This window comes from Erinaceus europaeus, chromosome 12 (assembly GCF_950295315.1).
Source record: "Erinaceus europaeus chromosome 12, mEriEur2.1, whole genome shotgun sequence".
Classification (NCBI taxonomy): domain Eukaryota; kingdom Metazoa; phylum Chordata; class Mammalia; order Eulipotyphla; family Erinaceidae; genus Erinaceus; species Erinaceus europaeus.
In genome coordinates, this window is record NC_080173.1 from 86,623,657 (window position 1) to 86,650,760 (window position 27,104).

Consider the following 27,104-nt stretch of genomic DNA (forward strand, 5'->3'; position numbering starts at 1 on the left):
ATGCTTAGGAGTCCCGTGTTTTATTCACTTGTTTGTACCACCTCTTGTGCCCCACCCCTTCCCATACCAAAGGGATACTCTGGTTCTCCATCTCAGTTACAAATAAATAAATCTTGAGTGATATAAATGAAGATAAATGGGGGCGGGAGGTAGAGCACCGGGTTAAGCGCACATAGTACAAAGGGCAAGGACCTGAGGTCTGCAGGTGTCTTTCTCCCTCTCTATCTTCTTCTCCTCTCTCAATTTCTCTATGGTCTGGGAGTCGGGTGGTAGCATAATGGGTTAAGCGCACATGGCGCACAAAGTGCAAGGACCAGCCTAAGGATCCTGGTTCGAGCCATCTGGCTCCCCACCTGCAGGGGAGTCGCTTCACAGGTGGTGAAGCAGGTCTGCAGGTGTCTGTCTTTCTCTCCCCCTCTCTGTCTTCCCCTCCTCTCTATTTCTCTCTGTCCTATCCAACAACAACAATAAAAACTACAACAATAAAACAGCAAGGACAACAAAAAGGGAAAAATTCATAAAAACATAAATTTTTTTTTAATTTCTCTCTAGTCTACCAAAAAAAATCAACTTAATCACTATCCATTATACCACCTCCTGAACTATGTCTCTATGTATTTTTTTAATTTTATTTATAAAAAGGAAACACTGACAGAAACCATAAGAGGGGTACAACTCCATACAATTCCCACCATCAGAACCCTATCCCATCTCCTCCCCTGATAGCTTTCCTATTCTTTATCCCTCTGGGAGCATGGACCCAGGGTCATTGTGGGGTGCAGAAGGTGGAAGGTCTGGCTTCTGTAATTGCTTCCCCACTGAACATGGGCGTTGACAGGTCGATCCATACTCCCAGTCTGCCTCTCTCTTTCCCTAGTGGGGTGGGGTTGTGGGGAAGCCGAGCTCCAGGACACATTGGTGGGGTCGTCTGCCCAGGAAAGTTTGGTTGGCATCATGGTAGCATCTGGAACCTGGTGGCTGCAAAAAGGGTTAACATATAAAGCCAAACAAATTGTTGACTAATCATGAACCTAAAGGCTGGAGAGTTTAGCTGAAGAGTTGGGGGGGGTCTCTGTGTGTGCTTGTGCTTTTGTTTATTTAAAATTTATTTGAGAGAGAGGAGAGAACTAAAGCATCACTCTGGTACACGTAATGCAGAGCTCAATCCAGTTTTTAAGTATATAAGAAATAATTGGGAGTCGGGCTGTAGTGCAGCAGATTAAGCGCAGGTGGCGCAAAGCACAGGAAACGTTGTAAGGATCCCGGTTGGTGCCCCGGCTCCCCACCTGCAGGGGAGTTGCTTCACAAGTGGCGAAGCAGGTCTGCAGGTGTCTATCTTTCTCTCCCCCTCTCTGTCTTCCCCCTCCTCTCTCCATTTCTCTCTGTCCTATCCAACAACGACAACAATAATAACTACAATAATAAAAACAACAAGGGCAACAAAAGGGAATAAATAAACAAATAAATAAATTAAAAAAAAAGAAATAATTAAGGGGCTGTGTTAGTGCACCAGGTTAAGCGCACAAAGCAAGAGGCGAAAGGACCAATGTAAGGATCCCTGTTCAAGCCCCCAGATCCCCAGCTGCAGGGGAGTCGCTTCACAAGCAGTGAAATACGTCTGCAGGTATCTATTCCTCTCCCCCTCTGTCTTCCTCTCCTCTCTCAATTTCTCCCTGTCCTACCCAATATACAATAATAACAGCAATAATAATGGCAACAAAATGGAAAAAATGGCCCCCAGGAGCAATGGATTCCTGGTGCAGGCACCTAGCCCCAGAGATAACCCTGGAGACAAAAAAAAACAAACCTAAACCCTAATATATATATTTTTTAATTTTCCCTTTTGTTGCCCTTGTTTTTTGTTGTTGTAGTTATTATTATTGCTATTGATTTCGTCATTGTTGGATAGGACAGAGAGAAATGAAGAGAGGAGGGGAAGACAGAGAGGGGGAGAGAAAGATAGACACCTGCAGACTTGCTTCACCTTGTGAAGCGACTCCCCTGCAGGTGGGGAGCCAGGGGCTCCAGCCAGGATCCAGCTTAACCCACTGCGTTACACCGGGTTTCTTACGCTGGTCCTTGAGCTTTGCGCCACCTGCACTTAACCTGCTGCACTACCGCCCGACTCCCAATATATTTTAAGAGATGCAGAGAGAGAAACACTAGGGTACTGCCCAGCTCTGGCTTATGGTGGTGCAGGGGATTCAACCAGGGACTTCAGAGCCCAGGCATGAGAGTCTCTTTGCATAACCATTACGCTATCTACCCCCACCGCCTCCCCTTGACTTTTCAAATGGGTCAGAGGAGAAAGCAACCACCCGTAGGAAGGGGAAGCAGACACTAGACCCTGCTCCGAACCTCCCCTTCCCAGGATTCCCCATATAAACCTAAGCAGGAAAACTCAGGGCAGCTCTAGAATAGAAGGCTGCCTACTTAATTCACTCTTTCCCCCAAAAGAATCTTTATTGCATCTTTATTGTTAAGTTTGCTTTGCTTGCTGACTTACTTAGTAACTGTCAGCTTTTATTTCTGTGCCAACTTTGGGTTCCTCTGTAAGTATTTGACAGAATACTCTAAGAACTGTCAGCTCTTGGGGCCAGGTGGTGGCGCACTTGGTTAAATGCCCTCATTGCAGTGTGCAAGGACTCTGGTTCAAGCCCCTGTACTCCAATTGCAGGGGGAAAGCTTCACAAGTGGTTAAGTAGAGCACTCCTCAGACACAAACACAAAAAAATTCAAAATTCAAATCTTATCAAAACATTGTTTTAAATCCTTCAAAAAAAAAAAAAAGACTCCTGAGGTTGGGGAGGTGGCGCGGTGATAAAGCTTTGGACTCTCAAGCATGAGGTTCTGAGTTCGATCCCCGGCAGCACATGTGTCAGAGTGATGTCTGGTTCTTTTTCTCTCCTCCTATCTTTCTCATTAATAAGTAAATAAAATCTTTAAAAAAAAAAAAAAGTTTTAAAAAAAAGATAAATATGTGGTCCAGGAGGTGGCGCTGTTGCTAAAGCACTAGACTCTCAAGCATCAGGTCCAGTGTTCGATGCCCGGCAGCACATGTACCAGAGGGATGGCTGGTTCTTTCTCTCCTCCTATCTTTCTCATAAATAAATTATTTTTAAAAATCAATTTATAAAAAAAAAGGTAAATAAAGTCTTAAAGAAGATAAAAAAAAGACTCCCGTCTGGTTCTAATTGCTCAATGCCAGATTTAAAAACTAGCAGTTCCGACCTCCACTTATATCCAAATGAACTTCTTGAATTTTGCAAAGATATTTACCGAGTGTTCCTTTGAACATTTTACCTCTGCCTTGAAAACTCTTTTGGCGCCTTTTTTTTTTTGGGGGGGTGAGGCTAATTAGCTTCTACATGCACACATGCACTAAGTGTTTCATTAACCCTTTCCCCAATGACTGTGTCAGGGGGGTTTTACCGCGGAACCCACAAGCCTGAAGTTCGCCTGCAGACCGCGCTGGCTTCCCAATGGCTTCAAGTCTAGAGAGGGAAGTGCTGAGCGCAGACGCTGCAGGACCCGTAATGACAACGGTGGTTCCTCCAGCGAAGTCAGGAGGCAAACAACAAAGGCACAGGGAAAGAAAGAAAATCCGGGACGGACACACAAGAAAAAAAAAAGAGACGAGGGGCCGAGACACACTCACGGAGTCTAGAGGGTGAGGAGGGTGAGCAGCCATGACGCGCCCGGGTCCCCGCACCCTGGACACCCGCGAACAGCTGCCGGCGCAAGGGCTCACGGGAGGCTCTGCCTGACGTCACGCCGAGGGGGCGTGGTCGGGCTCCTCCCCCATCGGTTCTTCACTCCCTTTCAATTTGCCCGTGTTAACTACTTTCTGCTGTTGCCCGTGGTACTTTTGTTTTTGGGTGCCCATTGCGTGCCCATTGTACTTTGTTGGCTCTGTTAATCCTGCCCCTATCTCTGTAAAATACACTTATTGATTAAGCCTTTTTGAGGATGCCGATCTGATAAAGTCCTGATTAAAGCGTTCACATATTAATGTATTATCAAGGGTTTAAAGATGAACAAAAAAAGCGTACATAGCGCAGCGAGTTAAACGCACATGGCGCGAAGCGCAAGGACCTATGGATCCGGGTTCGAGCCCCGAGCTCCCCACCTGCGGGGGAGGGGTAGTCACCTCACGGTGAAAGCAGGTCTGCAGGTGTCTTTCTCTCCCTTCCTCTATTGATTTCTTTCTGGTTAAAACAAACAAGCAGACACATAAAGTGCGGGTGGATAGATAATATAGTGGTTATGAGACTTTTGTGCCTGATGCTCCAAAGTCCCAGGTTCAATTCCACCATAAGCAAGAACTGAGCAATGCTCTGGTAACAAGGAAAAAGAAAAAAAAAAAAAAGAAAAAAAAAAAGCCAGGCGGTGGCGCGCACCTGGTTAAGCGCTCACATCACAGCGCGCAATGGACCCAACTTGACCCAGGGATGAGATTTCCTCGGGCTCGGGCTCGGGCTCCGGCCCCGCCTCACAGGAGGCGCACGAGAATGACGTGTCTACATACGCCCATGACGTACTTAGCGCGACGATTCTAAGAACCCGGGAAAAATATTCCACGTGAGTACTGCTTTTGCGGGAGACCAGATTTCACTTCTTGCTGTACCCTTAAACTGTCCACTCGGTCCTGGTCCAGGCTGCTTTAGTAACCCCCTCGATTCTTCATTCCTGAGATCCTGCGTGCGGTTTATGAACGCCGGCAGAACCCACGCAACTCAGCTGCTCTTTCCCAGTTCATTAAGAAATATGTCGATTTCTTATTTTATATCAGACACCGTGCTAGTTGTTGGGAATACAGCTCTGGTGTAGACAGCCCTCCCTCTGTTCTCTTGAAAGTTCGATTTCACTGGGAATAGACGAAAACCAAGTGGTTTATATATGGTAATTTGTATGGGGAGGGCTACTGAGAGGCTCCAAGCTTTAGGCTGTGGGTTCAGCATGGGTAGCGTAGGAATCGGGAGAAAAGAATGAATTAAAACTTATCTGTGACTGAATGCTAGTTTTAAAAACTGATTTACTTTTATTTAGATAGAAATAGAGAAGGTAAAGAGCATGAAAGAGTCTACAGCACTGATGCAGTAATGCAGTGGGGGCCGGGCTTGAATCTTGATCACTCAGGGCAAAGCAGTACACTATCCAAGCGAGCTATTTCACTAGTCTTAAATGCTACTTTATATGCCAACCCAACCCAGGCTTCAGTCAAACCACCACCACACTGGAGGAAGTTTAGGTGATTTAACTTTCTCCTTTTCCTTGTATCTCTCTTCCTCTCTTTTTTGTTTTATTTATTTTATTTTTTGCCTTCAGGGTTATTGCTGGGGCTCTGTGCCTGCACAATGAATCCGCTGCTCCTGGAGGCCATTTTTCCCATTTTCTTGCCCTTGTTATTATTGCCATTGCTGTTGTTGGTGGTGGATAGAACAGAGAGAAATCAAGAGAGGAGGGGAAGACAGAGGGAGAGAAAGATAGATGCCTGCAGAGCTGCTTCACCACTTGTGAAGTGACCACATGCACACACCACCCGCTGCACTATATCGCCCGCCCCCTATATATATATATATATATATATATATATATATATATATTTAATTATTTATTTCCCCTTTTATTGCCCTTGTTGTTTTAGTTATTGTTGTTATTGATGTCATCGTTGTTCGGTAGGAGAGAGGAGGGGAAGACAGAGAGGGCGAGAGAAAGACAGACACCTGCAGACCTGCTTCACTGCTTGTGAGCTGAGCAGTGCTCTGGTAAAACAAGAACAATAAAACATCCAAGCCCACATTTTGTCAGAGTAGTTGAAACCCCCACAATTGCATTTTTAGCTTACTTTTTATTAACTTACTACTTATTTAAGAGAGAACCAAAGCATCATGTTGTCACATGCTGTACAATGCCAGGGATCAAGCTCCATCTCTCATGCTTGAATCCAAGACTATCTACTGGGCTACTTGCAAGCTGCTCTTTTTTCCTTTCTTAAAAATTTTTTTTTTAATTTTCTTTCTTTATATATTGGATAGAAACAGCCATAAATTGAAAGGGAAGGGGTGAGAGAGACACCTGAAGCCCAGTTAATCACCTGTGAAGCTTTCCCCCTGCAGGTGGGGACTAGGTGATCGAGCTTGGGTCCTTGTGCACTGTAATATGTGCATTAATAGGAGTTGGACGGTAGTGCATCGGGTTACCTGCACGTGGCACAAAGCGCAAGGACCTGTGTAAGGATCCCGATTTGAGCTCCTGGTTCCCCACCTGCAGGGGAGTAGCTTCACAGGCAGTGAAGCAGGTCTGCAGGTGTCTATCTTTCTCTCCCCTCCTCTCTACATTCCTCTCTGTCCTATACAACAATGACAACATCAATAACAATAATAACTACAACAACAGTGAAAAAGAACAAGGGCAACAAAAGGGAAAATAAATAAGAATATGTGCATTAACCAGGTGCACCACCACCTCACCCCCCCTTTTTTTTCCTTGAATATTAGATAAACAGAGTAGAGCAGGGCTGCAGATGTCACATTGAGAGAGAAACCAGAGAGCACCATTCTGGTACATATGATACCAGGTCTTGAATTGGGAAAGAGCCTCACATACGTGAGTCCCATACACTACCAGTTATACTGTTTACCCAGCCTCCTTGAAACTTGAAGCCAGACCAACAGATAAGCTATAGTTCATATTTGAGGTATTTGTTTTGTTTTAACTTAATTCAATTTCTCCAGCTGGGGATACCAGAGAACCTGAGAGATGTCCTTAGTTCTTCACTTCTTTGTCCGTCCCTCTGGCCATGAGGGGGCAGCCTCTGGGCACACTCGAAGGAAGCTGCAAGGGAAACTGCCAGAGTTGCAGGATATTAAAACTGAGCTGTGTTACAATGTGAACTGGTCAGGTAAGGCAAGAGACTGGATTCTTGTGAGAAGTACTCCGTTGCTGGAGCAGTCTCTCAGGTCCTTGCCCTGTCTCTGCAGCCAAGTCCCTCCCAAGCACTGAGGAGATGAAGAAGCTGAAATGGCTGTTTGGCTGCCCCTTGCTGTTAGATGATGTCGCTCAGGAGTCTTGGCTCCTTCCCAGCTCTACTGACCTGCTGCTGGAGGTTGGGCCCAGGCAAGTCTGTCCCTTCACCCTGTCTTACTCCCTGCCTAAAAAGCCATGTGCATGCCTTCCCTCTGTGGAAAGATGTCTTTGAAGACCGAGCCAGCTCTCAGGCTTATTCTGGAAGTAAAATGGGTTGTATTCTGAGCAGTTGAAATTGAAGCAGTTTGATGCTTGAAGGACATGTGTGGCTTGATTTGAATGATCTTTGAAAGCAGGCCTTGGTGCCAATGTCTGAGGCTGATGGTGAGGCAGTGTGGTAGGACTTTGGCTGGACAGCAGTGGGTCCTAAACTCTAGGAAACAATGAGAGAAGCAGGCAGAGAAGCTGCTTCTCCTCCTTACATGGGGATCACAGGTTCTAACCAGCCCTTCTCTGTAGGTTGAATTTCTCCACCCCGACATCCACCAACATTGTCTCAATATGCTGTGCTGTTGGACTGAAGGCTGTGGATCGAGTAGAGACTACCCGGCGCTACCTGCTCTCGGTAAGGTGGCCGGGGCTCAGGAGGAGGAGGGCCAGAGATGAAAGACAAGATCCTAAATTCTAGGGAAAGAATGGGAGAAGCTGGGGGATTAGCTCCTGGCTTTAGCCTTTCCCTGTTCTAGATGGTTCACTGCCTGATGCCAACAGGTCAAAATGTGAATGGGTCAGAAATCTAGCCTCTACTTCCTTTGTTAATTTGTGTGTCCTGACATCTTTCTAAGAGGGGCATCTCTTTCTTTTTTTCTTCCTTTCTTCCCTCCTACCTTCCTTTTTAAAAAGCATTGTTATTTATTATTGGATAGATTACAGAGAAAAATTGAGAGCGGTGGGGCAGAAAGAGAGGGAAAGAGACAGAAAGACACCAACAGCCCTGCTTCACTGGTGAAGGTTTCCCCTTACAGGTGGGGATCAGGGGCTTGAACCTGGGTCCTTGTATACTGTAATATGTGCACTTAACCAGGTGTATCACTACCTGGCTTCTTTCCTTCCTTTCCTCTTTCTTTCTTTTCTCTTTTTAATTTGGTGTGGTACACCAACCTTTTAAAGTTTTTTTAATATCTTTATTTATTTACTGGATAGAGACAGCCAGAAATTGAGAGGGAAGGGGTTGATGGGAAGAGAGACACCTGCAGCTGTGCTCCACCACTTGTGAAGCTTCCCCCCTGCAGGTGGGAACCGGGGCCTCGAACCTGGGTCCTTGTGCACTGTAGTGTGTACATTTAACCAGGTACACCAACACCAGTCCCCTTCTCTCTCTCTCTCTCCACCAGAATACCGTTCATCTCTAGCTTATGGTGGTGGTGGGTGGGTAAGGGGGATGGGGACTAATCCTGGGACTTTGAAACCTCAACACTGAGCATCTCTGCATAACCATTATTCTCTCTCCCCTGTCCAGGGCATCTTTTTCTAATCTAAACGATGGTTTCATATAAGCAGAGGATTGGTCCTACATAACTTGGAATGCAGAGGGTGTCCTTTCTTTAGCTATTTACTCCTTCCTTCTGTGTGTCTTTGCCCCAGTTTGTCCAGCCCCCTTCAGCTGAGATGGAGGCCATCGCTCTGTCCGCCCTGCATGACCGGATGACAGAGCAGCACTTTTCTCGGCCCATCCAGAGCTTCTCCCTTGGGAGTGTGCCAGCACCTCTCAATGGCTCTATCGACATACTGACTGAGGGCCGGCCAGCCCTGGAGAAAGCCAACCAGGAGTTAGGTGAGTCGATCTGCTTACGAGAAAGACCTGGGCCAGGCTAGGAGGGTGCTGCGACCTGAGGTAATGTGCCTGATTCCCAGCGTCAGCTTTGCCAGCCTTTGTCTCCTAGGTCTGGCCCTAGACTCCTGGGACCTGGATTTCTACACTAAGCGTTTCCAGGAGCTACAGCGGAACCCCAGCACTGTGGAGGCCTTTGACTTGGCTCAATCCAATAGGTGGGAAGGATTTGGAACGTTCTGATGTCTGGGGGCTGGGTGTTGAATGGGAAGGCCCAAGGGAATCACCTTCATGGTTCTCTCCTGGCCTAGTTGCTTCCCTGTGCCAGTCTGAGGGCCTGGACTCACCATCAGTCTAGTAGTCTACATTCAGATCTTAGTGTTTATTTCACTTTGGAGCTGGAAAATTCACAGTGACAGACCGTTTAAAGAGTGTGACATCTTGGGATATAGTTTGCACTATTTTTAAGCGTGAGCTGCCGAACTCAATGGTTCATTCTGGGGAGAGCCATGGCACCTGTGACCAGGGAGGTTACACAGTGAGGAGAGTGTAGGACTCGGAGTGTGAAGTCTTGAGTTGAATCCCCCAGCAGGTACTCTGGTCTCTCTAGTTAAGTACATAAGTGAATAAACACATCTTTGGGGAGGGGGGGGAGGAAGGACTGGAAGATAGCTCACCTGGGTAATACGTACGCCTTGCCATGTGTGTGGTCTGGATTTAAGTTCCAACACCATGGAGGAAGCATCAGAGGAAGCTTTGGTGCTGTAGTATCTCTTCCTCTCTGTCTCTCTTTAAAATAAAAAGAATGAAAATGTTGACCTGGGAGGGGTGAAATAAATGGAGCTTGTGTGAGGCCTATTGCCACTAAAAAAAAAAAAAAAAAAGACACACACGGGCAGAGAGGGTATAGCATAATGGTTATGCAAACAGACTCTCATGCCTGAGGCTCCAGAGTCTCAGGTTCAATCTCCTGCACCACCATAAGCCAGAGCTGAACAGTGCTCTAGTTAAAAAAAAAAAAAGAGAGAGACATGACATGACATGACATGGCCTGAGAAATGATATCCCATATCTCCCTGCCCCCTTCTTCCTGAACCACCTTCTGCAGTGAGCACAGCCGGCACTGGTTCTTTAAGGGCAGACTCCACGTGGATGGGCAGGAGTTGGCACACTCACTGTTTGAGTCCATCATAAGCACTCAGGCCACTTCTAACCCCAACAATGTTCTCAAGTTCTGTGACAACAGCAGGTAGGATGTGACCTCAGGCCCAGGGAAGGGTTGGGTTGGACAGCCCAGGTCGGGTAAACTAAGATCCCCGGATAGAAGCAAGATCCAGAGTGCATGTGTCCACAGTGCAATCCAGGGTAAAAAGGTTCGATTCCTGCAACCTCAGGACCCTACACAGCCAAGCTGCTTCCGGCAACAGCAGGGACTGAGACATGTTGTCTTCACAGCAGAGACCCACAACTTCCCCACAGGTGAGCTGGGTCCCTGGAGGGAGAGCTCAGAGTATAGATAAATTAAGTCCCCAGATCTCTGGGCTGACACTGGCAAAAACAGGCAGGTAAGTTGGTAGCCCTTGATTTCAGTGGGGTGGTCAGAAGTGGGTTTAACTCTTTGTAACTCTGCTTCCTTTCTTCACAGGTGTTGCCCCCTTCAGTGGTGCAACCACGGGCACGGGGGGGCGAATTCGAGATGTCCAGTGCACGGGCTGTGGAGCCCACGTGGTGGCTGGCACTGCCGGTTATTGCTTTGGAAATCTGCACATCCCAGGTTCCATGTCTGTCTGTCTTTCTGTCTTTCTTTTTTTATTCGAGAATTAATGGTTTATAGCCAACAGTAAAATAAAATACAATAGTTTGTACATCTGTAACATTTCTCAGTGTTCCACAGAACAATTCAAACCCTACTGGGTCCTCCTCTGTCTTCCAAGACCTGAAGCCCCACCCCCACCCCCGAGTCTTTTAGTTTGGTGCAATACACCAAATCCATGTCTTTCCTCTCTGCTATCTCCCGTTCCAAATTCTTTGCCCTAGCAGGCACTCACCTCTTTTATGTCACGCCAGGTGCTTTTTCTTGGAAAGGAGTCCCTGTAGCATAGCTCCTCTTTGACACCCGTGGTTATGACGAGGCCCAAGTTGTCAGACTGCCTTGGCAGATCTTCAGTTTTCTCTGTAAATTAACCTGGCCTGCAAGAACACTTGATACTGGGTGGTTATTACGACCACCCGCCTGTTGCCAAAATCTGATTTATGTAGAAAACCTTAAAAACTCTGACCACAAGAGTGTGGGAGGTGTGGAGCCAGAAGACTAATGTTAAATAGCACATTCTGAAGTAGGAGTTTCTAAAATATAATAATGGACCCATTGCAGGTGGGCCTTTGCGATTTTTTAAGTTTTATTTACTTCCTTTTTGTTGCCCTTGTTTTTATTGTTGTTGTAGTTATTGTTGATGTTGTCGTTGTTGGATAGGACAGAGAGAAATGGAGAGAGGAAGGGAAGACAGAGATGGTGAGAGAAAGACAGATACCTGCAGACCTGCTTCACTGCCTGTGAAGTGACTCCCCTGCAGGTGGGGAGCTGGGGGCTTGAACCAGGATCCTTATGCTGGTCCTTGCACTTTGCGCCACGTGCGCTTAACCTGCTGTGCTACCGCCCGACTCCTGGCCTTTGTGATTTAAACTTTGTGACTCTTCCTGAGGACTCTGGCTTCTCCATTTTCTGTCTATCCATTTTTTTCCCTTTCCCTTCCAGGTTACAGTCTGCCCTGGGAAGATACGAGCTTCCAGTATCCCCAGAACTTTGCCCGACCCCTGGAAGTTGCTATTGAAGCCAGTAACGGAGCTTCTGACTATGGCAACAAATTTGGAGAACCAGTGCTAGCTGGTAAGACTGTGGGCACAGTGGGGGTCGTGGGTACTTAGACCTGGAGAGGAGGGAGGAAGGCACATACCTTATCCCCTCATTCTGTAATGCCTGTGCTCCAGGCTTTGCCCGTTCGTTGGGCCTCCAGCTCCCAGATGGCCAGCGTCGTGAGTGGATCAAGCCCATCATGTTTAGTGGGGGAATTGGGTCCATGGAAGCTGAGCACGTGAACAAGGAGGCCCCAGAATTAGGTAAGAGTCTGCTACCTTCCTCCAGATTCAGATTTCTCCCTGACACGTGATAGATGCAGGAGAGGGATTTAGAAGATAGTTCACTGTTAGTTTTGGTTTTGTTTATTTAATTTAATTAATTAATTAATTTATTTATTTTTTAAATATTCCCTTTTGTTGCCCTTGTTGCTTTTTATTAGTGTTGTAGTTGTTATTGATATTGTCGTTGTTGGATAGGACAGAGAGAAATGGAGAGAGGAGGGGAAGACAGAGGGGGAGAGAAAGACAGACACCTGCAGACCTGCTTCACCACCTGTGAAGCGACTCCCCTGCAGGTGGGGAGCTGGGATCCTTACTCTGGCCCTTGCACTTTGCACCACCTGCTTAACCCGCTGTGCTACCGCCTGACTCCCCAGTTTTATCTATTAATGCATTGCTGGGGAAAGAAGCTAATGCCTGCCATAGCTGTTAATACTACCTCTCTAGCCTGGGTATGCATACTTCTGTACCTTGTATTTCTCACTTTGTTGCGTGCTTGGAGATCATTTCACATTGATGAGCTCACTGTGTTTCATTATCATGTGCAGTTCTCGCTCTCTCTCTTTTTTTACCTCCAGGGTTATTGCTGGGGCTCGGTGCCTACACCACGAATCCACTGCTCCTGGAGGCTATTTTTTTCCCTTTTGTTGCCCTTGTTGTTTTTTTATCATTGTTGTGGTTATTATTGTTGTTATTGATGTTGTTGTTGTTGGATAAGACAGAGAGAAATCCAGAAAGGAGGGAAGACAGAGTGGTGGAGAGAAAGACACCTGCAGACCTGCTTCACTGCTTGTGAAGCAACCCCCTGCAGGTGGGGAACCAGGGACTCAAACCTGGATCCTTAGGCTGGTCCTTGTGCTTTGCACCATGTGCGCTTAACCCACTGTGCTGCCGGCCGACTCCCACGGTTCTCTTTTGTAGTGGCTTTTTTTCCCCGCTTTTGTTGCCCTTGTTTTTTATTGTTGTTTTTATTGATGTCATTGTTGTTAGATAGGACAGAGAGAAATGGAAAGAGGAGGGGAAAAACAGAGAGGAACAGAGAAAGACAGACACCTGCAGACCTGCTTCACCGCTTGTGAAGTGACTCCCCTGTAGGTGGGGAGCCGGGGGGCTGGAACTGGGATCCTTACGCTGGTCCTTGCCTTTTGTGCCACCTGCACTTAACCCATTGCGCTACAGCCCGACTCCCTTTTTATTTTTTTAATCTTTAATTTAATTTTTGGGTAGAGGCAGCCAGAAATCAAGAGAGAAGGGAGAGAGACAGAGACACCTACAGTCCTGCTTCACCACTTACAGATTTCCCCCTGTAGGTGGGGTCCAGGAATCCACTGCTCCTGGAGGCCATTTTTTCCCTCTTGTTGCCCTGATTGTTTTTTTTTTATAGTTGTTGTGGTTATTATCATTGTTACTGGTGCCGTTGCTGTTGGATAGGACAGAGAGAAATGGAGAGAGGAGGGGAAGACAGAGAGGGGGAGAGAAAGACAGACACCTGCAGACCTGCTTCACCGCCTGTGAAGCGACTCCCCTGCGGGTGGGGAGCCAGGGGCTTGAGCCGGGATCCTTACGCCGGTCTTTGTGCTTTGCGCCACATGCCCACTTAACCCACTGTGCTACCGCCTGACCCCCTCTTTCTTTTGTTTGATAGGACAGGGAGAAATTGAGAATGGATGGGAAGAGAGGGACGAGAGGGAAACCAGCAACACATCCTTATGAAGCTTCCTCCTGTAGATGAGGACAGGGGCTTGAGTTAGAATTTGATTTTTGTCCCTGTCCAAGGGAATCTAGAAGCTACGTTCCTCAAAGTGCACTTGTTCGAGGAATGTGGACATTTGTAATTTGATTGCTTTTTCCTAATGTCATTTTCCCTTTACCCTCATGCTTCTCTCTGTTCATACTTCTGTTGTCTTCCACAGTGTTACTGATATTACCTCCCTTCCTCATAGGTATGAATGTTGTGAAGGTTGGGGGTCCAGTCTACAGGATTGGTGTTGGGGGTGGCGCTGCTTCATCTGTTCAGGTAAGTGGGAATAGCAGCAGAGACAGACTCCACGGGTGGAGTACAAGCTCCTAGACCCCCGGGCTGAGCCATGTCATATGCTTCCCAGGTGCAAGGAGATAATGCCAGTAACCTGGACTTTGGGGCCGTGCAGCGAGGAGACCCAGAGATGGAACAGAAGATGAACCGCGTGATCCGGGCTTGTGTGGAGGCGCCCCAGGGGAACCCTATCTGCAGCCTCCATGACCAGGGCGCTGGTGGCAATGGTGAGAGAAGGGGTTGGGACAAGGGATGGGGCTACCTGCTCTCCTGTCAGGTTTGGTTTCGGAAGAGGGATACAGGGTCTGCAACCAACTGCTCACCTCTGAATTCTGTGTTTTCTCTTTTTTTTTTTTTTTTTTTAAGATTTTATTTATGGGGCCGGGTGGTGGTACACCTGGTTGAGTGCACGTATTATGATGCGCAAGGACCCAGGTTTGAGCCCCCGGTCTCCACCTGCAGGGGGAAAGTTTTGCGAATGATGAAGCAGTGCTACCGGTGTTTCTCTGTCTCTCTCCCTTTCTATCACCCCCTTCCCTCTTGATTTCTGGCTGTCTCTATCCAATAAATAAAGATAATAATAAAAAAAAAAAATTTAAAGATTTTATTTATTTATTCATGAAGATAGAAAAAGAGAAAGAACCAGACAGCACTCTGGTACATGTGCTTCCACTTATTGAACTCAGGACCTCATGCTTGAGAATCCAGAGCTTTACCTTGCCACCTTCTGGACCACTGAGTTCTGTTTTTGTCTTTTTTAAAAAAATATTTATTTATTCCCTTTTGTTGCCCTTGTTGTCTTATTGTTGTAGTTATTGTTGTTGTTGTTGTTGAATAGGACAGAGAGAAATTGAGAGAGGAGGGAAAGACAGAGAGAGGGAGAGAAAGATAGACACCTGCAGACCCGCTTCACAGCCTGTGAAGGGAGTCCCCTCAGGTGGGGAGCCAGGAGCTTGAACCGGGATCCTTACTCCAGTTCTTGTGCTTTGCACCACGTACGCTTAACCCACTGCACTACTGCCCGACTCCCTTTTTTTCTTTTTTTAACCAGAGCACTGCTCAGGTCTGGCTTATGGTGTTGCAGGGGATTGAACTTGGGACTTTGGAGCCTCAGGCATGAGAGACTCTGCATAACCATAAAGTTTTCTTTTTTTTTCTTCTTTTTTTTTTAATTGGGGAATTAATGTTTTACATTCAACAGTAAGTACAATAGTTTGTACATGCACAACATTCCCCAGATTCCCATATAACAATACAACCCCCACTAGGTCCTCTGAATCCTTCTTGGACCTGTATTCTCCCCACCCACCCACCCCAGAGTCTTTTACTTTGGTGCGATACGCACCATAAAGCTTTCTTTTTCTTTTCTTTTTCTTTTTTTGTTTTCTTTTTTTTATTTTATTTATTTATTTTTTTAACCGTAGCGAATGACCATCTTCTGGGAAGTACAGGTTTTGAACCTGAAAACTCTGTCTGTCTGTGTCCTAGTCCACAGAAAGAGCCACTAGCCCAGCCAGATTTCACTAAAAGCCTTTTTTTTATTTTATTTATTTTTTTTAACTCTTTTTTTGTTTTCTTTATTTATTTGATAGAGATAGCTAGAAATTGAGAGGGAAGGGGGTGATAGAGAGGGAGCTAGAGAGACACCTGGAGCACTGCTTCACGACTCATGAAGCTTCCCCACTGCAGGTGGGGACCAGGGACTCAAACTTGGGTCCTTGTGCATTGTAACGTGCACTCAACCAGGTGTGCCACCACTGGCCTCACCATAAAGCTTTCTTTTTTGTTGTTGTTGTAATTATTATTATTGTTGTTGTAATTGATGTCGTCATTGTTAGATAGGACAGAGAGAAATGGAGAGAGGAGGGGAAGACAGAGAGGGAGAGACAAAGCTAGGCACGTGCAGACCTGCTTCACGCCTGTGAAGCAACTCCCCTGCAGGTGGGGAGCCGGGGGCTCGAACCGGAATCCTTATGCGGGTCCTTGCACTTAACCTGCTGTGCTACTGCCCTGCTCCTATCCATAAATCTTTCTATCCCAGCCTCTGGGTCTTGTTTTTTACCCTTCTCCTCTTGAAAATTCTGGACAGGCTCAGGCTTGGAGGACAGAAACCTCCTGCAGTGGAGTAGTTGGTAATAGGATGCAGCAGCCATTGGCATAGGGACATAATTAGGGACTCTTTGGAGACAGGAGATCACCCTGTGATTACCACAGTCAGATCAGTATCTCACACAAACCCTCTGACCAGGCAATGTTCTGAAGGAGCTGAGTGACCCCGCAGGAGCCATCATTTACACCAGCCGCTTCCAGGTGGGTCTTACCCCCTGAAGTCTGTCTTCCTGCCCCCTGCCGGGCCCCCACCCATCTTCCACCACTCCAGCCTGAACATGAGCTTAGGAGGGTCCACTCACCATTCTCTTTTCTCTTCCTCGGTGAACATGCAGCTCGGGGACCCGACCCTGAATGCCTTAGAAATTTGGGGGGCTGAGTACCAGGAGTCAAATGCACTTCTGCTGAGATCCTCCGACCAGGACTTCCTGGATCGTGTCAGCGCCCGGGAACGCTGCCCTGCCAGCTATGTGGGCACCATTACTGGAGACAAGAGAGTGAGTTGACCCAGGGAGTGGGTGATGAACTTTGGGTGGGCTTGAGCTCTCTGAGTATAGCCAGAGAGCAAGTTGAGAGGAAAATGGCCGCTGGTGGCACAAGATGTCAGAGGTGGTAATGGGTGGGACTCAGTCATAACCAAATAGGGCAAAAAGAGCCCTGTTTCCTAGAAGTGGTGCTCCCTGCTGATGTTCATAGTCTCATTCCCTGAGTGGTTGTTGTTTTCGCCGGGCTGGCTTCACGGGCGGGTAACAGACGACCAGGGACTCATGGTTGAGCTGTAGGCAGTATCTCTTTATTCATGCGGGACGCAGCGCAATCTATACCAAGCTAAGCTAAGCTAAGCTAACTACTACAAACAATCTTGTCCTTATAAATAATACTAGCCCAGTAGGGTGGGAACAGGATGCAACGCAGAGAGGGTGGAGAGAAAAGTGATGGTGAAACTCAAGAGTGTGACAAGGAGAGGGGGCGGAGCAAAAACATATCATGAACCAGTGGGGATTGAGCCAATGCCCTGCAGTGGTTATGTAAATAGAACACAGTGGTTATGTAAATAGAATACAGTGTTAAGCAGGGGGTATTAAACCAATGAAACAGAAGGGGTCTCATGCATACCAACAAGTGGTGACCCTGTGGTCTATAGATAGTGCTGGTGGATGATCGGGAGTGTGCCGTGGGAAGAAATGGCCAGGGGGATGGCCCCCTAACGCCTCCCCCAACCCCTGTGGACCTGGAACTGGAGTGGGTGCTGGGCAAAATGCCTCGGAAGGTATGTTGTGAGGGGCCTTTTACTCTACATGGGCTTTATCACTTGTGTGCTGAGCAAGTCCCTGTGTGCTCACACCCCCGCCACCCTCTGTGTTACAGGAGTTCTTCCTCCAGAGGAATCCTCCCGTGCTCCAGCCTCTGACATTGCCCCCGGGCTTGAGCGTGCGCCAGGCTCTGGAGCGGGTTCTCAGGCTGCCTGCAGTGGCCAGCAAGCGCTATCTCACCAATAAGGTTTCTCCGCACCCCTGCCCTGCCCCCTCAGCCCTCAGCCCTCTTCCTTCTGTATGCTGGTCCCTGGTTTCTTGTCTGTGGGAGCTGCTGCCAAGCTTCACCAGGCCCAACAACAACAACATTAAAAAAAAAAAAAGACAGTGGCAGTGCAGCCCCAATGACAGCCTGTTTCCCTGTTGTCACCCTGACTCTAGCTTTCGCCCATGTGATGAGGCCAAGCCCAGCCCATCATCCATCCCGATGTCCTTATCCCCTTGACTGACCCCTACCTGGTTCTGCAGGTAGACCGCTCTGTGGGTGGCCTGGTGGCGCAGCAGCAGTGTGTTGGACCCCTGCAGACTCCTCTGGCAGATGTGGCAGTTGTCGCACTGAGTCACCAAGAACTCGTTGGGGCTGCCACTGCCCTGGGAGAGCAGCCAGTCAAGAGCCTCCTAGACCCCAAGGTTGCTGCCCGACTGGCTGTGACTGAAGCTCTCACCAACCTTGTGTTTGCTCTTGTCACCGACCTCCGGGTGAGTCCCTCGCAGCTTCTGTCCCAGAGCCCTCACACCTTGGGACATGTTCACAGCCACATTCTTATCCGTCTCCCCCTTCATGCTTATCCCCTCCCAGGCCCCCTGCTCCCACCTAGAGTGCCCACATCTCTCTCCCCCTCTAATGCTGGATCCCTGCTGCCTCCCAGGATGTGAAGTGCAGTGGGAACTGGATGTGGGCCGCCAAGCTCCCAGGGGAGGGTGCAGCCCTGGCCGACGCCTGTGAGGCTATGGTGGCAGTGATGGCAGCCCTCGGTGTAGCAGTGGACGGTGGCAAGGACTCCCTCAGCATGGCTGCCCGAGTGGGCTCTGAGACTGTGCGGGCCCCTGGTGAGGTCTGGGGACCACAGGGAGAGGGGCAGGACCTTCAGGGCTGGGCAGGTGCCTCAGTCTTCCTCCTTGTTCTGTAGGGTCCCTGGTCATCTCAGCTTATGCTGTGTGTCCAGATATCACAGCCACTGTGACTCCAGACCTCAAGCATCCCGGAGGGAGAGGTACGGGTTTCTCTCTCTTGGCATTGTGTTATATACTCAGAGCCTGTCCTTTGGGTCTGCTTTGTGAGTACTGGTGCCCTTCCAGTAGGCAGTGGGTTTGCTATAGTTACTGAGATTGGTGCCTCAGGTGTCTCACCACATACTGGGGACTCGGTGCTCATGGCAGGGAGGGATATATATGTATATATGTGTGTGTGTGTATATATATATATATATTTTTTTTTTTTTTGCCTCCAGGGTTATCGCTTGGGGCTCGGTGCCTGCACTACGAATCCACTGCTCCTGGGGGCCATCTTTTCCATTTTGTTGCCTTTGTTGTTGTTATTGTTGTTGGATAGGACAGAGTGAAATTGAGAGAGATGGGGAAGACGGGGAGAGAAAGATAGACATCTGCAGACCTGCTTCACTGCTTGTGAAGCGGGCCCCCCTGCAGTTGGGGAGAGGGGAGCTTAAACCAGGATCTTTACACCAATCCTTGCGCTTTGTGCCATGGGCACTTATCCCAGTGCGCTACTGCCCAGCCCCCAGAGGGATTTTCAGTAGCTGTCCACCATCTCCTCTCTCTCCCCTGTCTCCCCAGGCCACCTGCTCTACGTACCTCTGAGCCCTGGGCAGCACCGGCTGGGGGGCACAGCTCTGGCCCAGTGTTTCTCCCAGCTTGGCAATCAGCCACCTGACCTGGACCTTCCTGAGAACTTGGTGCGAGCTTTCAGCATCACCCAGGGGTTGCTGAGAGGTGAGTAAGGCCCCGAAGGAATGGTGCTCGAGGCAAGCAGAACATGTGCCGGTGGACACAGTGTCTTTTGCTCTGGGGCTCTCACTGTGCCCACATCTTCTCACACAGTGTAATACTACAGACTCTTGAAGTAGGTGGAGGGCACCTGATTTGGACTCAAGGTTACTGACCACATTTGTCCTTTTTCCAGATCGAGTGCTTTGCTCAGGCCATGATGTCAGTGACGGGGGACTCATCACCTGCCTGCTAGAGATGGCCTTTGCTGGGAATTGTGGGATAGAGGTGGACGTCCCTGCCCCTGGGGTTGATGGTGAGAAGACTCTGGCCTGGGTTGCTTGCCCCACCTTGTAGGCTCCATATCCTGTCAAGGAGCAGAGTGTCCCCTCAGCAATTTTTTATATTTTTATTATCTTTATTTATTTATTGGATAGAAACAGACAGAAATTGAGAGGGAAGGAAGAGAGAGACACCTGCAACACTACTTCACTTGTGAAACTTTCTCCCTGCAAGTGGGGACTGGGGCTCAAACCTGGGCCCTTGTTTACTGTAATGTGTGTGCTCAACCAGGCATGCCATCACCCAGCCCCTCAACTCCTTTTTTAAATACACACACACACATATATATATATAATTTAAAAAATATATTTATTCCCTTTTGTTGCCCTTGTTTTATTGTTGTAGTTATTATTGATGTCGTTGTTGTTGGATAGGACAGAGAGAAATGGAGAGAGGAGGGGAAGACAGGAGGGGAGAGAAAGATAGACACCTGCAGACCTGCTTCACCACCTTTGAAGCGACTCCCCTGCAGGTGGGGAGCCTGGGGCTTGAACCGGGATCCTTAAGATGATCCTTGTGCTTTGCGCCACATGTGCTTAATCTGCTGCGCTATCGCCCAACTCCCATTTTATTATTTTTTTACATTTATTTATTTATTTATTTATTCATTCCCTTTTGTTGCCCTTGTTTTATTGTTGTAGTTATTGTTGTTGTTATTGATGTCATCGTTGGATGGGACAGAGAGAAATGGAGAGAGCAGGGAAAGACAGAGTGGGAGAGAAAGATTAGATACCTGTAAACATACTTCACCGCTTGTGAAGTGACTCCCTTTCAGGTGGGGAGCCATATACTGAGAGACAAGAGACCAGAGCACTGCTTAGCTCTGGTTAATGGTGGTACAGGATTGAACCTGGGACCTCAGAGCCATGAAAGATATGAAAGTCGTTTGCATAACCATTATGCTATCTACCCAGCCCATCCTCCTAACTCCTTTATTTACCTGAGTCCTTTGCCATCTTCTCTGACCACTGAGCCAGGTAGAATCCCGTTTCTCCTACCCCTCTGAGCCCTCCAGCAAGTGGTTGTGCCACACCCTTGGTCCTTCCTGTTCACCTAGACCTCACCCACCACTAGCCTTTCTATTCCTTTCCCTTACCCATATTCCCCTAACTCACCTGGAAGCTCTCAAGTCATCCTCAAACACCCCCACTGCTTTCCCAGTGCTGTCTGTGCTGTTCGCTGAAGAGCCAGGCCTGGTGCTGGAGGTACAGGAGTCAGACGTGGCCCAAGTGCTGAAGCATTACCGGGACGCTGGCCTCCAGTGCCTGGAACTGGGCCAGACGGGCGCCTCTGGGCCCCACTCCATGGTAAGGGAATGAAGAGCCGCAGGTGGTGGTGGGAGGCATAGTTTCTATCTGCCAGCCTCAGAGGAGGTCCCGGTTGGGCATCTTTGCTTTTGACCCCTGACAGATGTGCCTTCCTCTCCAGGTCCAGTTGTCAGTGAACGGGACAAAGATTCTGGAGGAGCCTGTTGGGCAATTGCGAGCCCTCTGGGAGGAGACAAGCTTCCAGCTAGACCGGCTGCAGGCAGAGCCACACTGTGTAGCAGAGGAGGAACGAGGGCTGAGGGAGAGGACGGGGCCCGGCTACTACCTGCCTCCCACCTTCCCCAAAGCTTCTGTGCCCCGAGAACCTGGTAAGGGAGTGTGTGCAGACACCTGGCTTCCAAGGCACTCTGGGCCTGGGGGTAGAGCACAAGACCTGGGTGTAGTAATGTGCTGGGGAAAGATATCTTGGGGAGGGCTGTTGGCTGAGGTAGTAGCCCTCTGGCATCCTCCCCCAGGGGGACCCACTCCCCGAGTTGCCATCTTGCGAGAGGAGGGCAGTAATGGAGACCGGGAGATGGCCGATGCCTTCCACTTGGCCGGGTTTGAGGTGAGTAGGGTGGCCAGCGGCGCTGGGGCTAACTAACCCCTGGGCAGTCTGTCCTCTGACATATCCCCCTTCCTATCATCCTGCCAGGTGTGGGATGTGACCATGCAGGACCTCTGCTCTGGGGCAATCGGGCTGGATACATTCCGAGGCGTGGCCTTTGTGGGTGGCTTCAGCTATGCCGATGTCCTGGGCTCTGCTAAAGGTGGGTGCTCAGGCTTTTGTCCACTCCCTTTCCAACACATTCCTGAAAAGATGCTTTAGCTCCTGTCTTCCTTGGTCAAGAATTAACTTTTCTCCTCTCTTAGACCAGAGGAGACTGAGTGTACAGGGGCTCAATAGTAGTAGAAGACCCAATGGAGATAGGTGAGTGAGTGGGGTGTTGCTAAGCCAGCCTTGAGGGCACACACCTGGTCTGAAAGAGCAGCTCCAGCAGAGGGTCATCGTGGAAAGCTGGCTCAGACTGAGAACCAAAAAGCAGTATGGAAGGTAGTCCAGTGGATAAGACTGTCAAGCATGAGTCCTGAGTTCGATCCCCAGCAGCACATGTACCAGGGTGATGCTCCACTTCTCTTTCTTTCCCTCCTATCTCTCTCATTAATAAATAAATAAAATCTCTTGAAGGTTAGCTATCTATATAAGAAATGTTCAAGTGTGGTCTGGGATGTGGCGCAGTGGATAAAACATTAGACTCTTAAGCATGAGGTCCTGAGTTCTATCCTCAGTCACACATGTACCAGTGTGATGTCTGGTTCTTTCTCTCTACTCCTATCTTTCTCATAAATAAATAAAATCTTTGAAAAAAAAATGCAGCAGGTTAAGTGCAGGTGGTGCAAAGCTTAAGGATCCCGGTTTAAGCCCTGGCTCCTCACCTGCAGGGGAGTCGCTTCACAGGTGGTGAAGCAGGTCTGCAGGTGTCTATCTTTCTCTCCCCCTCTCTGTCTTCCCCATCTCTCTCCATTTCTTTCTGTCCTGTCCAATGATGACAACAATAACTACAACAATAAAACAACAAGGACAACAAAAGGGAATAAATAAATACATAAGTATTTTTTTAAATGTTCAAAGTACTCTGCTAACCAAAGAAAAATATGTATAGGAATCGTTTCTAGCCTAGGACTTAAATACTAATTCAAGCAGATAGTCCTTTTAAGAAGAAAAAGAGGTTTATTTATTCAGGTTCAGTGCGTAGCACCACCATAAGCCAGAGCTAAGCAGTGCTCTGGTTTCTGTTGCTTGTCTTCCTCTCCATTTATTTCTCTTTTATTATATTCTATTTTTAATGAAACAGAGGTACAGAGAGAAAGAGACCAGAGCACTGCTCAGTTCTGGCTTATGGTGGTGCAGGGAATTAAACCTGGGGCCTCAGGCATGAAAGTCTATTTGCATAACCATTATGCTGTCTCCCCCACTCTTTCCATATATTTCTTATTAAAATAAATAAGTAGGGGGTTGGGTGGTAGCGCAGCAGGTTAAGTTCAGGTGGAGCAAGGCGTTAGGACCCCTGTTTGAGCCCCTGGCTCCCCACCTGCAGGGGAGTCACTTCACAGGCGGTGAAGCCGGTCTACAGGTGTCTATCTTTCTCTCCCCCTCTCTGTCTTCCCCTCCTATTCCCATTTTTTGCTGTCCTAGCCAACAATGATGACATCAATAACAACAATAATAACTACAACAACAATAAAATACAAGGGCAACAAAAAGGAAAATAAATAAATTTTAAAAATTAAAAATAAATAAGTAAAATATTTTAAAAAATTATTTATGGGAGTTGGGCAGTAGTGCAGCACGTTAAGCTCACGTGGTGCAAAGTACAAGGACTGGCTTAAGGATCCCAGTTGGAGGCCCCAGCTCCCCACCTGCAGGGGAGTCACTTCACAGGCGGTGAAGCAGGTCTGCAGGTGTCTGTCTTTCTCTCCCCTCTCTATCTTCCTCTCCTCTCTCCATTTTTCTCTGTCCTATCCAACAACAATGACATCAATAACAACAATAAAACAAGGGCAACAAAAGGGAATAAATTTAAAAAATTAATTTTTAAAAATTATTTATTTATTAATGAGAGAGATAGGAAGAGAAAGAACCAGATATCACTCTGGTACATGTGCTACCAGGGATTGAACTCGGGACCTCATGCTTGAGAGTCCAGCACCTTATCCACTGTGTCACCTCCCAGACCACAGTAAAATATATATATTTTAAATATATATATATTTTTAATATTTATTTTATTTATTCCCTTTGTTGCCCTTGTTGTTTTTATTGTTGTAGTTATTATTGTTGTTGTCATTGTTGGATAGGACAGAGAGAAATGGAGAGAGGAGGGGAAGACAGAGAGGGGGAGAGAAAGACAGACACCTTCAGACCTGCTTCACCGCCTGTGAAGCGACTCCCCTGCAGGTGGGGAGCCGGGGCTCGAACCGGGATCCTTATGCTGGTCCTTGTGCTTTGCGCCACCTGCGCTTAACCCGCTGCGCTACAGCCCGACTCCCCACAGTAAAATATTTTAAAAAGCATATTTAGTTACATATTTGTATGTGGGAGAACCAGATCATCAGTGTAGTATATGCAACGCCAGGGATTGAACACAGGACCTCATGTTTGAGGGTGTAGTGCTCTCACTTCACCACCTCCTGGGCTGCAGATAACCACTTCTTCCTTCACATTTGCCCTGACTTCTTTCTTTCTTGGCTTCTTCCTCTTTCTTTCTTTCTTTCTTTCTTTCTTTCTTTCTTTCTTTCTTTCTTTCTTTCTTTCTTGGTTTCTTTCTTCTTTTTTTTCTCTCTCTCTCCTCTCTCTCTTCTTCTTTTTTTTTTTAACTATGTTTTATTTATTTGATAGGACAGAGAGAAATTGAGCGGGGGCATCTAGGAGAGAGAGAGACACCTGCAGCACTGCTTCACCACTTATAAAGCCTCTCTTCTGCATGTGGGGGCTAGGGGCTTGAATCTGGATCTTTGTGTATTGTAACGTGCATTCAACCAGTTGTGTCACTGCCTAGCCCCTGTCCTGATTTCTGTAGAGGGGGCTGCCCCTGGGAAGCCTAAAGGGCAGTGTATGCTGGGATGAAAAAGCAGCTGTTCCTCTTCACTCCAGGCTTCATCCCAGTTTTTCTATTCCCTCCTAGGATGGGCAGCTGCTGTGGCCTTTAATCCAAAGGCAGGGGCTGAACTGAGGCGCTTCCGAAAGCGACCAGACACCTTCAGCCTAGGCGTGTGTAATGGCTGTCAGCTGTTGGCTTTGCTGGGCTGGGTGGGAGGTAACCCCAGTGAGGAGACGGGGCAGACTAGCCAGGACTCCTGGCCGGCCCAGCCTGGCCTCCTGCTGCGCCACAACCTGTCTGGGCGTTATGAATCTCGATGGGCCAGTGTGCGTGTGGGTTCCGGGCCAGCACTGATGCTTCGAGGAATGGAGGGTGCTGTGCTGCCTGTGTGGAGTGCTCACGGGGAAGGTGAGCCCTAGGATGGCAGAGGGAGGGTCTGAAGATGGGGTGGGTGGAGGAAATAAAAGAGCTTTCTTCTCACTTTCTCTCTCTCTCTCTTCCCTTCCCTTTCCCCCCAGGTTACATGGCATTCTCCTCTCCAGAACTCCGAACCCAGATGGAGGCTCAGGGCTTGACTCCACTGCACTGGGCAGACGATGATGGGAATCCCACAGAAAAGTACCCTCAGAATCCCAATGGGTCCCCAGGGGGGCTGGCTGGCGTCTGCTCCCCTGATGGCCGCCACTTGGCTCTCATGCCTCACCCAGAGAGGGCTGTGAGGCCTTGGCAGTGGGCATGGAGTCCTGCTCCGTTTGACACTCAGACCACCTCCCCCTGGCTCCAGCTCTTCATCAATGCCCGAAACTGGATCCAGGAAGGAAGCTGCTGAGCAGGCTGAAGAGTCATGTGTGGTCGCCCCAACCCCCTCTGGTTTCTGACTGGGGTATCTGCGGCTTACTCCCTCACCCCGTCTTCAGAAATACCCCTTATTTCCTGCTGGGAAATTGTGCCAATGCAGTCACATCTGCCATGTTCTCCCCTCAGGCTACTGCTAGTTCCCACGAGAGTTGGGACATTCTCCGAGTGCCTGTTCAGCCATGTTGTGCCCTCAGGACATTGTCTATATCCCCGCGATATCTGGAGTGCTCTGGTTACTCCTCCCCCTTCCCATTCTCGCGAGAGTTATCATCCTATCCTGGAGTGCTCTGGTTACTCCTCCCCTTTCCCATTCTCACGAGAGTTATCATCCTATCCTGGAGTGCTCTGGTTACTCCTCCCCCTTCCCATTCTCGCGAAAGCTACTCCTATAAAAACCCTTCATTTTCCGCACCTCGCTCTCTTGCGGCGCTCCACTCTGGTGTTCAGACGCAGGAAAGGTTACTGCGTGAGGCGGCCATTTTCTCTACCTCCACGTGGCCCAACCTGCTTCTCTAACACCCAACTCTGAGGTGCCAGCGCGAATAAAGATTTGTGTTTCCTCTTCGCTCCAGACCCTCACTCTCTCTTCTCTGCGGCCTGCGCACTACAACATCTGGCTCTACAACAATTTCCAAATGTGTTGTAGACAAATGAGGACCAAATGCCACAAAAAAAAAAAAAAACACCTCAACTAATTTTATTAACCTGCCTGCTTTTGCCTTAAGCCGTGACATCTGTTTTCAGTTATTCTGCTCTGATAAGTTTGGACCTAACCCCTGGGAAGCTGCTGTGGTTCAGAGAACCTGCAGTGGAAAGTTAGACTGCATGGGGGTGGTGGGCTTCCATCACGACATCATGTTTCATGGCACTCATGTGGGCTCAGAAGAATGTTTTCTGTCCTTATCAGAACTTGAGGAGTGGAGACATACAATGCAAGTTAGGACCTGTTTTCTGGGGAAAAAAAAAAAAGAAGTTTTTGAACCTGTCTTATTTTTTTTTAATTTTATTATTTTTTTTATATTTATTTTCCCTTTTGTTGCCCTTGTTTTTTCTATTGTTGTAGTTATTATTGTTGTTGATGTCCTTGTTAGATAGGACAGAAATGGAGAGGGGAGGGGAAGACAAAGATGGGGAGAAAGGTGAACACCTGTAGACCTGCTTCACCACCTGTGAAGTGACTCCCCTGCAGGTGGGGAGCCGGGGGCTAGAACCGGGATCCTTATGCCAGTCCTTGCACTTCGTGCCATGTGCACTTTAACCCACTGTGAAACCACCCGACTCCCGAACCTCTCTTTTAAAATACAGTGTTTTGCTACATGATTGTTAGCAGAAGTTTCTCCCTCTTTTTTTCTTTTTTCTTTTGCCTCCAGGGTTATTGTTGGGGCTCAGTGCCTGCATTACGAATCCACTGCTCCTGGTGGCCATTTTTCATTTTTATTGGGTAGGATAGAGAGAAATTGAGAGGAGAGGGAGATAGACAGACACCTGTAGATCTGCTTTACTGCTTGTGAATTCACACACACACACACACACACACACACACACACACACACACGCAGGTGAGGAGCTGGGGGCTCGAACCGGGATCCTTGAGTGAGTCCTTACAATTCATACTATGTATGCTTAACCCAGTGTGCCACCACCCAACTCCCAGCAGAA

At 48.2% G+C, this 27,104-nt stretch overlaps 2 protein-coding genes across 6 annotated transcripts in view; one reads left to right on the top strand and one right to left on the bottom strand.

Moving 5' to 3' along the window:
* Positions 1-3,791, bottom strand: part of CTC1 (CST telomere replication complex component 1) — a 29,937-nt gene extending 26,146 nt beyond the window's left edge. For all 4 annotated transcript variants that reach the window (XM_060204385.1, XM_060204386.1, XM_060204384.1 and 1 more), the window contains exon 1: positions 3,659-3,791. In XM_060204385.1, coding sequence (XP_060060368.1) covers positions 3,659-3,691 — 33 coding nt within the window. In that variant the 5' untranslated portion in view covers positions 3,692-3,791. The remainder of the gene's footprint in view (positions 1-3,658) is intronic.
* Positions 3,792-4,307: 516 nt separating this feature from the next.
* Positions 4,308-26,434, top strand: PFAS (phosphoribosylformylglycinamidine synthase). Of its 2 annotated transcripts, none has more exons than XM_007522454.3 (28): positions 4,308-4,581; positions 6,738-6,904; positions 6,984-7,119; positions 7,489-7,594; positions 8,614-8,803; positions 8,913-9,018; positions 9,909-10,049; positions 10,155-10,279; positions 10,446-10,574; positions 11,556-11,687; positions 11,789-11,917; positions 13,879-13,952; positions 14,041-14,197; positions 16,219-16,280; positions 16,415-16,576; positions 17,224-17,349; positions 17,448-17,579; positions 17,861-18,091; positions 18,262-18,442; positions 18,523-18,606; positions 19,187-19,342; positions 19,533-19,652; positions 20,840-20,985; positions 21,107-21,314; positions 21,462-21,553; positions 21,641-21,755; positions 24,672-24,995; positions 25,106-26,434. In XM_007522454.3, exons 2-28 carry the CDS (start codon positions 6,763-6,765, stop codon positions 25,414-25,416), a joined length of 4,017 nt encoding a protein of 1,338 aa, XP_007522516.1. In that variant the 5' UTR covers positions 4,308-4,581; positions 6,738-6,762; the 3' UTR covers positions 25,417-26,434. The 2 variants fall into 2 exon arrangements, with proteins under 2 accessions (XP_007522516.1, XP_060060366.1); XM_060204383.1 differs by lacking the exon at positions 4,308-4,581 and adding an exon at positions 4,751-4,902.
* Positions 26,435-27,104: the final 670 nt, after the last annotated feature.

Coding starts and splice junctions, on each gene's coding strand:
- PFAS (XM_007522454.3), top strand. CDS start 6,763: ATGTCCTTAGTTCTTCACTTCTTTGTCCGTCCCTCTGGCCATGAGGGG. Junction 17,350..17,447: donor TGGGCAAAATGCCTCGGAAG/GTATGTTGTGAG, acceptor TCTGTGTTACAG/GAGTTCTTCCTCCAGAGGAA. Junction 24,996..25,105: donor GTGGAGTGCTCACGGGGAAG/GTGAGCCCTAGG, acceptor CTTTCCCCCCAG/GTTACATGGCATTCTCCTCT.